The sequence below is a fragment of the Daphnia carinata genome, chromosome 4, assembly GCF_022539665.2.
Source record: "Daphnia carinata strain CSIRO-1 chromosome 4, CSIRO_AGI_Dcar_HiC_V3, whole genome shotgun sequence".
NCBI lineage: Eukaryota > Metazoa > Arthropoda > Branchiopoda > Diplostraca > Daphniidae > Daphnia > Daphnia carinata.
Window position 1 is genome coordinate 3219375 of NC_081334.1, and position 17040 is coordinate 3236414.

General features: G+C 38.4%; 3 protein-coding genes and 2 long non-coding RNA genes across 6 annotated transcripts; 1 reads left to right on the top strand and 4 right to left on the bottom strand.

Moving 5' to 3' along the window:
* Nucleotides 1-142: 142 nt before the first annotated feature.
* Nucleotides 143-695, bottom strand: LOC130694970 (uncharacterized). The gene is made up of 3 exons (XR_009002219.2): nucleotides 445-695; nucleotides 307-377; nucleotides 143-218 (listed from the first exon to the last, which is right to left on the bottom strand). It is a non-coding gene; the product is annotated as an uncharacterized LOC130694970 (long non-coding RNA).
* A 3230-nt stretch (nucleotides 696-3925) lies between these two features.
* LOC130694953 (DNA polymerase delta catalytic subunit-like) lies at nucleotides 3926-8643 on the bottom strand. The gene is made up of 20 exons (XM_057518094.2): nucleotides 8573-8643; nucleotides 8395-8497; nucleotides 8065-8325; nucleotides 7826-7984; nucleotides 7622-7746; nucleotides 7404-7502; nucleotides 7218-7339; nucleotides 6988-7154; nucleotides 6774-6919; nucleotides 6473-6709; nucleotides 6246-6411; nucleotides 5617-6174; nucleotides 5364-5536; nucleotides 5154-5291; nucleotides 5004-5094; nucleotides 4784-4942; nucleotides 4589-4724; nucleotides 4397-4523; nucleotides 4198-4335; nucleotides 3926-4132 (listed from the first exon to the last, which is right to left on the bottom strand). Exons 1-20 carry the CDS (start codon nucleotides 8641-8643, stop codon nucleotides 4042-4044), a joined length of 3267 nt encoding a protein of 1088 aa, XP_057374077.1. The 3' UTR covers nucleotides 3926-4041.
* Nucleotides 8644-9018: 375 nt separating this feature from the next.
* LOC130694924 (DNA fragmentation factor subunit beta-like) lies at nucleotides 9019-10294 on the top strand. 2 transcript variants are annotated; one of them, XM_057518053.2, is made up of 3 exons: nucleotides 9020-9391; nucleotides 9452-9646; nucleotides 9716-10294. In XM_057518053.2, exons 1-3 carry the CDS (start codon nucleotides 9103-9105, stop codon nucleotides 10216-10218), a joined length of 987 nt encoding a protein of 328 aa, XP_057374036.1. In that variant the 5' UTR covers nucleotides 9020-9102; the 3' UTR covers nucleotides 10219-10294. The 2 variants fall into 2 exon arrangements, with proteins under 2 accessions (XP_057374035.1, XP_057374036.1); XM_057518052.2 differs by having other exon boundaries at nucleotides 9019-9646.
* Nucleotides 10262-11551, bottom strand: LOC130694956 (uncharacterized). The gene is made up of 2 exons (XR_009002185.1): nucleotides 10852-11551; nucleotides 10262-10783 (listed from the first exon to the last, which is right to left on the bottom strand). It is a non-coding gene; the product is annotated as an uncharacterized LOC130694956 (long non-coding RNA).
* A 596-nt stretch (nucleotides 11552-12147) lies between these two features.
* Nucleotides 12148-16994, bottom strand: LOC130694891 (DNA polymerase delta catalytic subunit-like). Its single transcript, XM_057517997.2, has 20 exons — nucleotides 16850-16994; nucleotides 16673-16775; nucleotides 16345-16605; nucleotides 16106-16264; nucleotides 15903-16027; nucleotides 15709-15807; nucleotides 15386-15507; nucleotides 15156-15322; nucleotides 14943-15088; nucleotides 14645-14878; nucleotides 14419-14584; nucleotides 13798-14355; nucleotides 13545-13717; nucleotides 13334-13471; nucleotides 13183-13273; nucleotides 12963-13121; nucleotides 12768-12903; nucleotides 12575-12701; nucleotides 12376-12513; nucleotides 12148-12304 (listed from the first exon to the last, which is right to left on the bottom strand). The coding sequence occupies exons 1-20, from the start codon at nucleotides 16918-16920 to the stop codon at nucleotides 12214-12216; spliced, it is 3264 nt and encodes a 1087-aa protein (XP_057373980.1). The 5' UTR covers nucleotides 16921-16994; the 3' UTR covers nucleotides 12148-12213.
* Between the last annotated feature and the right edge of the window lie 46 nt (nucleotides 16995-17040).

The window sequence follows — 17040 nt, forward strand, 5'->3', positions numbered from 1 at the left end:
CGAAGCGAAGACCGGACGACGGCCGAAGCGACGACGGCCGAAGCGAAGACCGGACGACGGCCGAAGCGAAGACCGGACGACGGCCGAAGCGAAGACCGGACGACGGCCGAAGCGAAGACCGGACGACGGCCGAAGCGAAGACCGGACGACGGCCGAAGCGAAGACGGGATTACGGGCGAGGTGACGACTGGCGTGGCGAAGACGAAGAAGGCTTTGTTCTAAATCATAAAAGTAAAGAAAAAGAACTAGTTAGTGGGAAATACAAGATTGTTGCTGTAACCAAACGTTGAAAGCAATTTAACTTACTTCTGCTGTCCAATGGCTAGAAAGACTGTAGGGCCAGCAAATAGGCAGCAGACGGCTAAAAGTTGGCAGTTCTATGGTTGAATGTTCAATTTAAATAAAAAAGCAAACTATATGAGGCATAAAAAAAATTTAAAATACCAGTAGAAATTGTGTTGGGGTACATGTCTGTGTCCATTGATAGGCTAAGTAGAGATTACAACTGCTGAAATGACTGTCATTACAGTTGACATTGCAACGAAGATGAATTTGGTGCACCACTCAGATCACGATTGACAGGAGACCATGAGTGGTTAAAGAGTAGAAGAACGATATTATGGTATTCCTACCCATAGGATTTGCATCTTTGGTGACATTCCTCAACGGGAAGTATTCTTTACAAATGAAGTTTCATGAGCTAAACCTTAAAAGCAAAATCTGTCAATGAGATTCTGATAACAAAACATTAGTCTTATACCTCTCAATGAGCACTGGTATAGTTTTATGAATGCAACCTAGTAAGTTGCTAATAGTTTTTTGGTTTGACAGCTGACATAGCTGATTAAAAGACACATACCATAAACACCAAGCATTCTGTTGGCTTCACTTCCAAAACACACTCAGGGATGAAAACGAACAGAAGCACCATTAGATTTTCTTGAGTTTTCCATTAAAATGTGACATATTTAACAGAAACTTTCAAACACAGCTTTCACCGCTCCCACATAGTCAGCAAGTAAATAGTGGCGCAGCAGCGTCATCTTGTTTTCCAATTAACAACCGAAAAATTAATAAAAATTGAAAATCTTGCTTTTTTGAGACTGCATTGACGTGAACTCTTTAAACATACTTTTAGCGCGTGAATCCCCCCCATCCACCCCCCATATTTGGCTACTACCATTTCAATTTTATTTTAACAAATGCAGCGACAAAAACCACGAACGGCATTTTTAAAATATAGCGATTTAACCTGTGTTTGAGCCCGATTTTTTCACTGTCTTTTATTTGTTTTTCCAAAAAACCTAGATGTTTCTAGGAAAATACATGATTTGGGTTCACAGAATGGTGTAATTAGTATACATTGCATACGTTAGATTGGATCAATTACTTTTTGGCATACGTTCTTTGATTGTGTGATGCTGTCAAATCGTCGACAGGCGGTATCTAAAGGAGGAAATCAGCAATAGCTTGCGGACTCATCAATAAGCGCAAAACTATTTAAAAATTATAAAGGTAGCCTGAAACCAAATTGTTAAGAAAATTAATTTCAGTTTCCAGCCCTTCAGTTCAAGTTTCATCGTCAACTTGAGCACAGGTGATTTTTCCATGTTTATTGTTTCAGGTCACCAACTTTTGCTAGATGAATCAAGAGGATGTGAGGTTACACGAACAGAAACTTAACCATACAATTCAATTGATAGATAAAAATACCCTGATGTGTGGAAGAAAAATACACCACATCACAACTTTTAAAACTGTCAGAACATTCACTACCCATGCAAAACATTTTCTGATTCATGAATCTTCATCACCTAGCCTATACCAAGAAAACCAAAGACAATTAGTGCAGGGCATTTTGCTGATGAAAGTTAACATATACCTGACAAATTCACTGCAGACGAACAATTCCTCCAGACACAACATTCCAGATAACGAAAACAATAGTAATTCCTAAACAAACATCTTGCAATAGTGGTAAATATAATGCAATAACTGGTAAATTTAACATCTCACATGAACAACAAATGTAAACGTAACCATTTGAAAATGAAGTAAACAATTTCAAAAATGAATTTGCACAAAAAGGATTTTAACTAAAAAGCTACCAGAGAATGAAGTTTTTCCTTCTACCCTTTCCTAACCTTAAAAACAATTAAAGAAACATGATTGTTAAGCAATCTCACTGTGTGCCTTTTTGTTGGTTGAATTTGAAATGGCTTACTAGGTTGAATAAGGTTTTTTTTTTATTACCCCAAATTTCCTTTCTGGACAACGCACTTTCAACTTTCTCTGCTGATCACAATATCTGCATGACTCGCTATATTATTATCACAAGTCAAGAGGAAATCGGGTCACAGAAACAAAGGGGCCCAGGCACACGTTTATTTTATTTTTTTTTAAATACCATAAAGCATGAAATAAACGAATCTGAAGAGCTTTGGTCATCATTCCAGCTACATAATTTTTTTGGCACTGAGCCTCAGTTAATTTTCTTTCCCAATTCTTTACAATTACATATCTGACTTTAGAAAAATAAGACAAGAGTCTGAATAATTTCTTGTCAATTGAATAACGGAAAACTGTGGAATCCTAGAGACATAATTTTTTTTACATATCTTCAAATCCCTTCAAAGCAGTAAACTTTCTGCTAGAAGTTCTATGTACGCCAGATACAGGTCAACTGGTACTTCCTTTTCAACTTGCATCAGCAGTGATAAATAACAAGTAGGAACAAATGCAACTGAGGCCTCATCGCACCCCAGACACACCAAAGCCAATTTCAATACCCAACTAAAGAGATCTACTACTACAGAATCTTTCTGCATTCTACTTACGATAAAATATCTAGCATTCATTGCAGTTTCTTGAAAAGTAAAATAAGTTAAAACACAGATAAACCTTGCTAATAAAAAAAATTAGCTATTTCACCTACATTTTGCCAGTGTCCACCGATGCAAGACTTCTTCAAAATCGGATTCATATGCCCCGAGAACAACGTAGAGTAGTTCTCGCGAATCAAGGTGCTGGTATCCGGGAAACTGAGGAGCAAATCCACCGACTTGCAACTTACCCTATTCAAAATCGTAATAATGCACAAATTAAAACCTAGCTTTAACAAAACAAGTAAATGGTATACCTAAAATACACTCGAAGGTAATGCATGGTCACCTTGGCAAGGTTTTCGCCAGACCACATCATTTGTACAACATGGCGCCGAGTACTTCCATTTCCTCCCTTCAATTTCACCTACAAAAAGGAATGTCTGCTACGTTCGGCTGACGTGACATAACCAGCCGCTACGACGCCAAGTTAAATGTGGCTATCAGCAGTTGAGCACAGCACATGGGCCACCTAGCGACTAGCCCCCTACAAGGCTAAAGCTAATATTTTGTTTGACAAATAAGACTTTAATTGGGCGTTAAGAATAATGAGTTTCTATAAATTAGCTAAACTTCCTAAAAAGTTAAATTAAATTACAAATGAATTAATTACTGAATTAAAAAAAAATAATTAATGAGTTTAGTCTATTGCAAATTTGCTACGACATCTTTCGTGTGTGGCAGTAATAAAAAGAAAAAAAGGAAGGAAAAAAATAAAATAAATGAAAGTAAAATTTGTTGCCATTGAAAAAATACTTTTTAAATGGGATGGGAAGAAAAAATCTGGATATTGAAATAAACCACGCAAGAAAACAAACAAAACGACTAAGTACTTAATCTAATTAATTCAATGTACGTTCGTACGATGTTTGGCCGACTGGATCATTCGCAACAACGTGACGTTTCTAATAATAACTTATACATCTACTTACTAATGCCATCAACATTCGTTTTCCAAAATACGGAATTACATGACATCTCGCATTTTACCGCCTACTCCTTCAGAGAATCTTACGACGGCATACACAATTTTAATTGAAATCTTTTGGTTATGGGGAACTTCGTGAACAATGAGTTGTGTAATTTATTGTTTTCAATCTATTTTACATAAGCCACGACATTACCTGTATGCACGATCATTGACGAGAGCGGTAGGTTGTCAGGGTAGGCCGAATCTTTTCAAAAGTTTATCCTGTTCCGTGAGATCTTTTCTAACTTTCGTCCTCATATAAAAGATGGGACAATCTCGGCTAAATGTAAAAGATGATTAGTATGAAGTATGGAACTTGATTATTATATCACTCAAAATATTTACTTGGAACAAAGAATCTCTTCGTTGAGACTTCCCTGGCACCGTTGACATTCTGTCCATAAACGATTAAACTTCTCTTCGAGAGCATAAAGTTGGCCAATTTCCCTCTGGTAGAACTCCGATTCTTTCGGCTTGCAAAATCTGTTTAATTGGAACAGTAATTTTAACAAACATCGCCGAGTTACGCAGAAATTAGACTTACTTGCATACGGCACTATCATCTGGAAGAACGGTTTTGCATCCAACGCAGGTGGATTTGCGTGTGGTAAAGCTAGCCAATCCACCAATTTTTGAAGTAACAACTGAACGCGTCCGGGTATGGTCACCATCTACAATACGGAATACAAACGGTTCAATTATGTCAAGAAAATTAATGCGATAAGTCCGCATTTACGTAGTAACAACGATTCCGCTTTAGATCCAAGAATGGGTTCAAAAATCCGAACAAGGGGTTTTGAAAGCTGATTTTCCAAATAGTATTGGGCATCAATAGGTACGCTGTGTTCCAGGACAAAAATTGGGTCTTCCGCCTAAAGAAGACGTATGAAAAGTTAATAGTTCCTGAGAAATTTTAAATACAAAGACGTACCTTGAGGTAGGCTGGTGTATTTTTAGCAGCTGCGATAATGACATACGGAACTCGATCCCCTAATTTTGGTGCTGTACCAGCATCTCGCTTACGCATCTTGTGAGCTAGTTCCACATGTGCCTGTTTGCTGGCGTAGTCTTTATCTGTTTTAGTCAGCTCCTTTAATAAAAGAAGGTAAACGGATAAAATCACAGCATTCCAAAACATAGTTACGCGCTACCTTGGTAATCACTAGGAGTGAGATATCGACTTTGTTGCACAGCAAATCGGAAATTGTTTGTTTGGCGTATTCTAGGGCTCCATCCGGATCTCTAAGAGAATATATCAAACCCTCAAACTTCGAATACTAAATTGATGACTTTTTGTTTACCTCTCCATCAAAATTTTTTGCAGACAGCTATTGATAAGATTGGCAACGAGTTGACAATTATCACGACGAACCGTTTCTATACCCTTACAATCCATTTTGTCAAACTTTTCCGGTTTGGTCCAATACAATCCTGCATACCTGTAACAAACAAAAAGTCAGTACCACTGGTATTTCATCGAACAAGTCTTTATAAATCATAACAGTAATAACCTCTTTTTGTTAATTAGAAGATAAGGATAATAGACTTTTTCGAATTCTAAATTAATGGGCTTAATGAACTTTGCCGATACAAACTCAGCAGCTTCCCGACCAAGTGCCATGGCTTCAGCGACTGTCGATACACCGAATTTCACCATTACCGAATCAGTGTCTCCATAAATTACCTGATGGTGACATTAAATTAAACGAAAATCCATTAGTTGAATACTTTTGCAAATAATTATTCATAATCCAGGGATATTACTTTAGCGTCATGGGCATAGCCATTCTCGACGCGAAATTTAGCCTCCACTTCCTCTCTTGTTTTCTCAATCATGTTTCTGCCAAACGCCGTCACACTTTGCGAAATTTCCAGACAGGGTAATTTCCCCACTTGTGCGCCGGTAAAACCGTAAACACTGTTAGCAGATATCTTTAAGGCAAGTTGTCGTCCGTCAAGGACCTTTTGTCTCAAAGGATCTGTTTCCACAGCCAAGTCTTTCTTAGCTTTTTTTCGGGCGGCCAATAAAGCTTCCAGAATGTCGGGCAAGAGTCCTTTTCGTACCGAAGCTTTTACAAAATAGAACCCTGCTGGTGTTTTGATGTACTCATCTTCCTTAAGCTTCCCTTTATCACGCGGATTCACCAGTGAGGTATAGCATAAATTATGTGCCATCATAATTGAAGGGTACAGAGACGAGAAATCCAACGTTGCGATAGGTTGGCTGTAGTAGCCACGAATGGGTTCGATAACCGTCGCACCTTCGAATTCCTCACCGGCCTCTGCTTTATGAACGGGCATCAGCAAACCCTGTTCCTTGGTCTAGGCAAAATCAGAATTGGAAGATATTATCAATTACAAACATTTGTATGGTTTTTTTTTCAACTTCATACTTTTCGTAGCAGCTGTGAGACTACTTTAATCTGTTGTCCACGGGTCAACAAGTACGAAAGTGGTACGCCAGTCACACGAGCCATTTCCATGTAGTTGGTCAAGCACATGAGCTTGTCCAATAATCGCAATGGTAGATACGCATCCTTAAGACAGTAAACAGCAAGCCTGCGAAAATTGAAGAACGTTAGCAAATCTGAAAAGAACCTTCAGTTGAAAGAATAGCTACCGTCTACGGGTTTGCGGATTCCCTTCTTGTAATTCCGTAATAATTGAGTGGTGTACGTCTTCCTTCTGCTCACACAAAAAGTGGTAACTGACCGAATTGAGAGTGTATGAGCGAAGTTTGTAGTCACGCAATAAAACCAAAAGAAGATCAAATTGGACACGGCCTTCAATATTGATGCTCTTGTTTTCTCTACGGCCCATTTGCTTGCTTTGAATCATCGTCTCTTTTATAGCTGATCTAAGAGGAGGAGCCAAGTTGTTAGGAAGTTTATCTCGAGATAGTTATAGTAAGTTCCCCTCACTTTTTATTTTTGACGCGTCCAAGGAAATCGAACTCCCGGAGTTTCAAATGCTTCGCACGATTGAGTAAATATGGAAGGTCGAAGTTGCAAATATTATATCCAGTTATAATATCCGGATCAACTTCTCTAACGAAATTAGCCCATTTCTAATTTCGAAGAAAAGTTAAGGGTTGATATTTTTAGTTCGAAAAAAAATTTAAGGCTATTTACTTACGTCAAGCAATTCAGTTTCATGTTTATAAGACAGTACTTGGCTGCCTATAATCGGAGCACAAGTGTCTAATGTCATAACATTGCTAACAAACGCTTCAGTTGTGCCGTATAGCGATACCATATTAGCAATCTGGATCACCCTGTCCTTGTCCGGCTCGGGAAAAATGCCTATTAAATTGTACAATAGCTATACGAAATGTGATACAGATATCACGATGTTGATCCAATTACCTTTACGACCCGCGCATTCAATGTCAAAGCTCAAAATGCGGAACGGGGCAACATCTGCCCATTCGCCTTCAGGTGCATGAGAGATCACTTTGTTCCATGCGACATCGACTTCGATTTGACACCTGTGTACCAATACCAGGTACATGATTAACGAAGCATTTAAATTATTCAAGTAAATGCGATTACCTTGTTACTGGTTGTATGTTAGAGTGAGGCCTTAATCGCCAACTTCCTGCTGGTAGCTCGATCCAATTACAGCCTACAATATCCGCATCAACCATATACCTTTTTGTAGATAGACACACACACACACACACACACACACGCGCGGAAAAATGTTTTAAAAAATCATACATTTGCTACGGATTGTATGTTTCAGAATCAACCACTCGGTTTATGCTTACCTGATTTCAAAATCAATATTAGACTCGTACGCCACATAACTCATACTGTTAAAAGGGGGAGCGATTTCTCCACGTTCTAAGAGTCGTTTTGTTGCGGCAATAAATGGAGGAAGAGCAAGTGTAATCTGCAATAAGGTTTAGCAAAAAAGTGGGAAAAAATATAGAACAATTCAACATGAAACCTACTGTTACTAAACAAGTTACCTTCAGAAAGGGAGATTTTTTATTCTCATGATATTCATACATACTTTCCCTCTCTACCAACTCAACCTCAAGTACGAATTCATGAATTTCTTGTTTGGATCTGCTATCAGCTATTAAAGCCTTGTTCAGTGCTTCATGAAACTGCTTGCATTGTTCAGGCTGTAAATAAAAAACCATGTTTTAGTAATGGTACCCTCAGTCTAGTGTTGTTTGGCTATCCAAACTGGGGAAAATAATACCTTGAAATGGGGAGGAACTGTCACATAAAGATATGGAGCAAAACCATGAACATGGCAGCAGACTGAATTTTGTTGGCGTGTGACTCCAAAAATCCTCATAGTGGCAACTGTTCCTGTCTGAGCTCCTGGCATCCCTTTCATGGGTTTGTCTGTGTAGTAGTCTATATCGACTTGTTGGAAAATCAAACAATCTTTTTCCTCAGACAGTGTAGGAGGTGCAGGTCTTGCCCATTTTGCTGTTGTTTGCTTTACTTCAGGACCCTAAGTAAGGAATCATGCCAGTTTCTACTGATTAATATGATTCTAGAATATGGCACTTAAAATTCAAACCTGTCCAATTAAATCATCATTGTCCATGCTAGCAAACATGAATGCCTCATCTGGCTCCTCTCCAAAGTCGTCGTCATGACTTGGCTTCTTTTCTTCAATTCCTCTAAAATAGGGTATTTTAGTAACATTTTTTATGTTTCTTTGCAGCGGTTTGAGATTCTCAGATTGCTGTACTTACTTGATTTTTTTTGCTGGTGGAGGCCCATTTTTATTACCTGGTCCTTTGTTGAGAAAGCTCTTATTACTCATGTTAAGCTTTTAAACTTGATAACAAAATACAGATTTTCGGCTTAGCCGTAAAAAACAAATATCAAACCAGATCGTATTCGATACGATGTGCCACTGCGCGCGAAAAATCATAAGCAGATGATAAAAACAATGAAGTGGTGTTGCCATACGTTTCATGAAAAATCTCTGGCGCATCCAATTTCCAATATTCAAAATTCCATTTTCGATTGTTTTCTTTGTGATTTTGGGGGAAGTCTTTAATGTAATTTTTATTTTATAGAAATTTCTGAGCTTTTGTTTTTGTTCTTGTATTTAATAATCGTTGTAAAAACTATTATATTTATGAAGGGCTGACACTGTTGCAAACTTAGTCAAGTATGGCCAAGTGTTTACTGTTTGAAATCTGTTGTTTTTTTTTTTTGTTATGAAGAAACCCAATATTTTTTTTGTATGCATAAAGTAGATATAAACGTATGAATAATGGAAATAATGAAAAAAATGGGTTGCATGAAACCCAAAAAATTACCAGTTAAAGTGACCGATGAGAAACGTTCACGAAAAGTTGGTTTGGTCGTTACTAGTCTAATCGATCTCAAGAAAAAGTCGCACGATGTATTCAAAGTACCAGCAGATTCACACAATTTGGATTCACTTTTTGTTGTTTTAGAAGATGGAACCGAAGTTTCCCATGATGCATATCTGTTTTCTCTAGTGAACAATACCCTGTTAATCATTTATCATAAAAAGCCAGCTGTCCCCATAAATTCAAGTATACCTTTGCCGGGAACAGCCTGTAACTTACCATCTAGCTTTCTAATCTTTTGCACAGGTTCTTTGCAACAAACAATGGAAAGATACCTAAGTGCTCTCCATGATCTGCAGAAATTTAATTCTGAAGAAGTTGTAAAGTTTATTGAAGACAACAAGGATGATAAACTAAAATTGACTTGGCAATATGTAACAACACTTACCTCAACTAAAAGCCATTTCAGTTCTATATCAGATCATCCAGAATGGTTTACTGGTTGGTTGCTTTTTGTTTTGTCCATTGCAATTTATTTTAAAAATTAAATCTACAAATTTATTTTTACAGGTTGTAACAAATTGGTTACCACCAAAGAAGAATATTTCAGAAAATGTGCTCAGGGTAGGATACGAAGTTATTTACGAGACGCTAGGAATAGGTTGTCACACAACAAACTTTCACTTAGTCCAATAGAAAAATTGAAGTCCTGTTTAGAAGAAAAGAAATACTTCGCCTGCTATTTTGACAGGAAAGACAGGAGTCAAGATAGATTGTGTGACTCAAAAGGGGAATTTCATTGCCAGGGACAGTACAACAAACCCATCTGTCAAAACAACCATTGGATCAATCCTTACGACAACGCAGAGAGCCGTATCTTATTTAGCACATGGAATTTGGACCACGTCATAGAACGAGTAAAGATTTTAACTGCTCTCTGTTCTCAAATCCGTTGCAATAACGGGTGCGATCATTTAAAATATTTTGATCTCCTCTTCTCAAGAAAAAATTTGAAACTGGTCCATAAGAACTGCCATGTGATTGGACCCCACATAGAGTGCCAGATCGTTTAGATTTCTTCGTACCCTGAAGATGATTCCACTTTGATAACTGTCCTTAGAATATTATATCGAAACTTCAAAAGTTTAATGATCATGCTTTAAATACATTAGTGAATTTCTGGCTCTCTTGAGCCAGCTATTTGAAAAAGCATTGAACAATGTGTCTTACACGTTTAAGGGAATCTTGATTCACTGTTGAAATGATAGACCGTGGCTTAAGAGGATATACTGGCCGGAGAGCGTAAACTCCTTTGAACCTGCCGCCTTATCGATTCGACAAAGCTGCCCAGCTCGGCACCAAGTTCTCTCCTTGAGCAGTTGTTTTTCTTGAGGGCACATACGTGGATCGAGGATGTACAACAGAGCTTGAGACAGGAGCAATGACAAGGATTGTTCCAACACCAAAGTTAAAGGATTCCTCTCATTCGGCTGTTGATCCGTTTGGACAGCATTCTTAAGGTATGGGAAGCAACAGCATTTAATGTCAAAAAGCAGTTTAGGGGGAGCCTCCAAATGATCCAAAGACGATGTGCTGAAGCTAGGACTTAAATGTCTTTCCCATTTAGATTCATCGATCCTGATAAACCATTTCAAATAAAATAGTGAGTAATTAATTTGTGATTTGTTTAAGAACTCTACTGTTACCTGTCTTCTGTTATCACCACAGTCAGGGGTGGATTGTAGCAGTTAAGTAAAGCGAAACCTTGCAAAACTGATTCCAATAATTGGGACTGAAGTTCCAGGATAGCAGCATACGGTTGAGCAGCTTTATTATCTTTCCCCTACAAAACAAAGTACTAGATATTATTCTCTTTTATGGCAAAGAAAACAAATCCTAATGAAAAAATATGAATTTCTCCGAAGCTAGTGCTGATTAGAGGAGTGATGCTGCTAGCTCGGAAAAGGTGAGCTATGCCAAAATATGCGGCTGAAGAAGCAGCTTGGAGAACATTCTGCATTGAGCCTGTTTCACCTATATGTTGTCAGAGACCATCAATCTAATTTCTTCAAAATCAGATACAGATGTTCGTGTAGGTCGCCCAGAACAAAGTAGAGTAGTCCTCAAGAATCAGGGTGCTGGTATCCGGAAAACTGAGGACAAATCCACAACCTCCTACAAGTAAATGGTACATTTTAAATACACTCGATGGTAATACATGGTCACCTGGGCAACATGTTAACCAGACCACATCGTTCATACAAGATGTCCCCCAGCATTTGCAGTTTCTCCATCATTCAATTTCACCTACAAAAAGAAAAGACTACCATGATGGACTGTCGTGACATGACTAGCCGCTACGACGCCATGTTCAATATAGACGTTAGCAGCTCAGCAGAGCACTTGGGTCCTTAACGACTAGCCCCCTACAAGACTAAAGCTAAAGTTTTGTTTGACAATTAAGACTTTAATTAGGCGTTAAGAATAATGACTGTTTATGAATTGGTTACACCCCCTAATAAATTAAATTAAATTTCAAATGAATTAATTACTTTAAACTATTGCCAGTTTGCTACGGGCCTACGGCATCTTTCGTGGTAGCAGCATAATGAAATAGAAAAAAAAAATTAAGGGAAAAAAAAAAAATAAAAGTAAAACTTGTTGGCATAAAAAAAAACATTTTAAATGGGATAAAGAAAAAAATCTGGATGTTGAAACAAACCAAAAAAAAAAAATAAGCACTTAATCTAATTGATTCAGTGTACGTTCGTACGATGTTTGGCCGACTGGATCATTCGCAACAACGTGACGTTTCTAATAATAACTTATACATCTACTTACTAATGCCATCAACATTCGTTTTTCAAAATAAGGCATTACACGGCATCACGCATTTTACCGCCTACTCCCTCCGAGACTCTGACGACGCTATACACAATTTTTATTAAAATCTTTTGGTTATGGGGAACTTCGTGAACAATGAGTTGTGTAATTTATTGTTTACAATCTATTTTGCAGAACCCAAAACATTACCTATATGCGCCATCATTGAAGAGAGCGGTAGGTTGTCAGGGTAGGCCGAATCTTTTCATAAGTTTATTCTGTTCCGTGAGATCTTTTCTAACTTTCGTCCTCATATAAAAGATGGGACAATCTCGGCTAAATATGACAAATGAGTAGTATTAAGTATGTATCACGATTAATTGATTATGATATCTTTCACTATTTACTTGGAACAAAGAACTTCTTCATTGAGACTTCCCTGGCACCGTTGACATTCTGTCCATAAACGATTAAACTTCTCTTCGAGAGCATAAAGTTGGCCAATTTCCCTCTGGTAGAACTCCGATTCTTTCGGCTTGCAAAATCTGTTTAATTGGAACAGTAATTTTAACAAACATCGCCGAGTTACGCAGAAATTAGACTTACTTGCATACGGCACTATCATCTGGAAGAACGGTTTTGCATCCAACGCAGGTGGATTTGCGTGTGGTAAAGCTAGCCAATCCACCAATTTTTGAAGTAACAACTGAACGCGTCCGGGTATGGTCACCATCTACAATACGGAATACAAACGGTTCAAATTATGTCAAGCAAATAAATGCGATGAGTCCGCGTTTACGTAGTAACAACGATTCCGCTTTAGATCCAAGAATTGGTTCAAAAATCCGAACAAGAGGTTTTGAAAGCTGATTTTCAAAATAGTATTGGGCATCAATAGGTACGCTGTGTTCCAGAACAAAAATCGGGTCTTCCGCCTAAAGGGCAGGTATAAAAACTAAATGGTTCATGAGAAATTTGAAATCCAAAGACGAACCTTGAGGTAGGCTGGTGTATTTTTAGCAGCTGCGATAATGACATACGGAACTCGATCCCCTAATTTTGGGGCTGTACCAGCATCTCGCTTACGCATCTTGTGAGCTAGTTCCACATGTGCCTGTTTGCTGGCGTAGTCTTTATCTGTTTTAGTCAGCTCCTTTAATAAAAGAAGGCAAACGGATAAAATCACAGCATTCCAAAACATAGTTACGCTCTACCTTGGTAATCACCAGAAGTGAGATATCGACTTTGTTGCACAGCAAATCGGAAATTGTTTGTTTGGCGTATTCTAGGGCTCCATCCGGATCTCTAAGAGAATATATCAAACCCTCAAACTTCGAATACTAAAATTGAAGACTTTTTGTTTACCGCTCCATCAAAATTTTCTTCAGACAGCTATTGATAAGATTGACAACGAGTTGACAATTATCACGACGAACCGTTTCTATACCCTTACAATCCATTTTGTCAAACTTTTCCGGTTTGGTCCAATACAATCCTGCATACCTGTAAACAAACAAAAAGTCAGTACAACTGGTATTTCATCTAACAAGTCTTTATAAATAAGAACAGTAATTACCTCTTTTTGTTGATCAATAAATAGGGATAATAGGCTTTTTTGAATTCCAAATTAATGGGTTTGATAAATTTTGCCGACACAAATGCGGCAGCTTCTCGGCCTAATTCCATGGCTTCGGCCACCGTGGGTACACCGAATTTCACCATGACGGAATCTGTGTCACCGTAGATTACCTGACGGTGAATTTAAATTAAAAGAAAATCCATTAGTTCAGTACTTTTGCAAATAATTATTCAAAATCCAGAGATATTACTTTCGCATCATGTGCATAGCCATTCTCGACGCGAAATCTAGCCTCCATTTCCTCTCTTGTTTTCTCAATCATGTTTCTGCCAAAAGCAGTTACACTTTGAGAAATTTCCAGACAAGGCAATTTCCCCACTTGTGCGCCGGTAAAACCGTAAACACTGTTAGCAGATATCTTTAAGGCAAGTTGTCGTCCGTCAAGGACCTTTTGTCTCAAAGGATCTGTTTCCACAGCCAAGTCTTTCTTAGCTTTTTTTCGGGCGGCCAATAGTGCTTCCAAAATTTCGGGCAAGATTCCTTTTCGTACAGAAGCCTTTACAAAATAGAATCCTGCTGGTGTTTTGATGTACTCATCTTCCTTAAGCTTCGCTTTGTCACGCGGATTCACCAGGGAGGTATAGCATAAATTATGAGCCATCATAATTGAAGGATATAGAGACGAGAAATCCAACGTAGCGATAGGCTGGCTGTAGTAGCCACGAATGGGTTCGATAACCGTCGCACCTTCGAATTTCTCACCCACCTCTGCTTTATAAAATGGCATCAGCAAACCTTGTTCCTTGGTCTAGGCAAAATCAGAATTGGAAGACATAAAAATAAAAAAAAATTTTTTTTTCCAACTTCATACTTTTCTTAGCAGCTGTGATACTACTTTAATCTGTTCTCCCCGGGTCAACAAGTACGAAAGCGGTACGCCAGTCACACGAGCCATTTCCATGTAGTTGGTCAAGCACATGAGCTTGTCCAACAAGCGCAATGGTAGATACGCATTCTTAAGACAGTAAACAGCAAGCCTGCGAAAACAAAGAACGTTAGCAAATCTGAAAAGAACCTTCAAATGATAGGCTAACTACCGTCTCCGGGTTTGCGGATTGCCTTCTTGTAATCCGGTGATGATTGAGTGAAAATCTTCTTTTTGCTCGCAAAGAAAGTGGTAGCTGACCGAATTGAGTGTATAAGAGCGAAGTTTGTAGTCGCGGAGTAAAACTAAGAGAAGGTCAAACTGTACACGGCCTTCAATGTTGATGCTTTTGTTTTCTTTTCGGCCCATTTGTTTACTCTGAATCATTGTTTCTTTGATTGCTGATCTAAGAGGAGGAGCCAAGTTGTTAGGAAGTTTATCTCGAGATAGTTATAGTAAGTTCCCCTCACTTTTTATTTTTGACGCGTCCAAGGAAATCGAACTCCCGGAGTTTCAAATGCTTCGCACGATTGAGTAAATATGGAAGGTCGAAGTTGCAAATATTATATCCAGTTATAATATCCGGATCAACTTCTCTAACGAAATTAGCCCATTTCTAATTTCGAAGAAAAGTTAAGGGTTGATATTTTTAGTTCGAAAAAAATTTAAGGCTATTTACTTACGTCAAGCAATTCAGTTTCATGTTTATAAGACAGTACTTGGCTGCCTATAATCGGCGCACAAGTGTCTAATGTCATAACATTGCTAACAAACGCTTCAGTTGTGCCGTATAGCGATACCATATTAGCAATCTGGATCACCCTGTCCTTGTCCGGCTCGGGAAAAATGCCTATTAAATTGTACAATAGCTATACGAAATGTGATACAGATATCACGATGTTGATCCAATTACCTTTACGACCCGCGCATTCAATGTCAAAGCTCAAAATGCGGAACGGAGCAACATCAGCCCATTCGCCTTCAGGAGCATGGGAGATCACTTTGTTCCATGCGACATCGACTTCGATTTGACAACTGTGCACCAATGCAAAATTCGTGCCTGATGATTATAGAAAGAGCCACCCCCCCCCCCCCCCCCCTTCTTCTTTCCGATACAGCTCCTCTTAACATTTTTTGCACGGAGGAAGTGGTGGGATTTTCTTTTTCCCATCGAACAAGTCAGGTCGTTCGACATGCTTCGCATGAAGTATTTAAAATATTTGTAAATGTAATTACCTTGTCACTTGTGTTACGTTAGATTGAGGTCTTAATCGCCAACTTCCTGCTGGTAGCTCGATCCAATTACAGCCTACAATATCCGCATCAACCATATACCTTTTCGTTGATAAACACACACGCGTGGAAAAAAATTTAATTAATGCAGTTGCCATGCATTGTTTCAGAATTAACCATTTTGTTAATTGACTTACCTGATCTCAAAGTCAATATTAGACTCGTAGGCCACATAGCTCATTCTGTTAAAAGGGGGAACGATTTCTCCACGTTCTAAGAGTCGTTTTGTTGCGGCAATAAATGGAGGAAGAGCAAGTGTAATCTGCAATAAGGTTTAGCAAAAAAGTGGGAAAAATATAGATCAATTCAACATGAAACCTACTGTTACTAAACAAGTTACCTTCAGAAAGGGAGATTTTTTATTCTCATGATATTCATACATACTTTCCCTCTCTACCAACTCAACCTCAAGTACGAATTCATGAATTTCTTGTTTGGATCTGTTATCAGCTATTAAAGCCTTGTTCAGTGCTTCATGAAACTGCTTGCATTGTTCAGGCTGTAAATAAAAAACCATGTTTTAGTAATGGTACCCTCAGTCTAGTGTTGTTTGGCTATCCAAACTGGGGAAAATAATACCTTGAAAGTTGAAGGTACAGTAACATACAGATACGGAGCAAAACCATGAACATGACAACAAATAGAGTTTTGTTGGCGAGACACTCCAAAAATCCTCATTGTGGTAACTGCTCCTGATTGTGCTCCTGGCATCCCTTTCATTGCTTTATCAGTGTAATAGTCTATGTCTAACTGTTGGAAAATTAGACCATCTTTTTCTTCAGACAGTGGCGGAGGTGCAGGTCTTGCCAATTTTGCTGTTGTTTGCTTTACTTCAGGACCCTAAGTAAGGAACCATGCCAGATCCTACTGATTAATGTTTCTAGGGTATGGCACTCAAAATTCAAACCTGTCCAATTAAATCGTCGTTGTCCATGCTAGCAAACATGAATGCCTCATCAGGCTCCTCTCCAAAGTAGTCGTCATGACTTGGTTTCTTTCCTTCGATTCCTCTAAAACAGGGTATTTAAGTAACATTTCAATGTATCGCTGTGGTGGTTTAAGATTCTCAGGTCGCTATACTTACTTGATTTTTTTTGCTGGTGGAGGTCCATTTTTGTTCCCTGGTCCTTTATTGAGAAAGCTTTTATTACTCATGTTAAGCTTTTAACCTGGATGACAAGATACAGCCGTTTGGATTACTCGTAAAAAACAATTTTCAAACCAGATCGTGTTCGATACGATATGCCACTGCGCGCGAAAAATCATAAGCAGAGG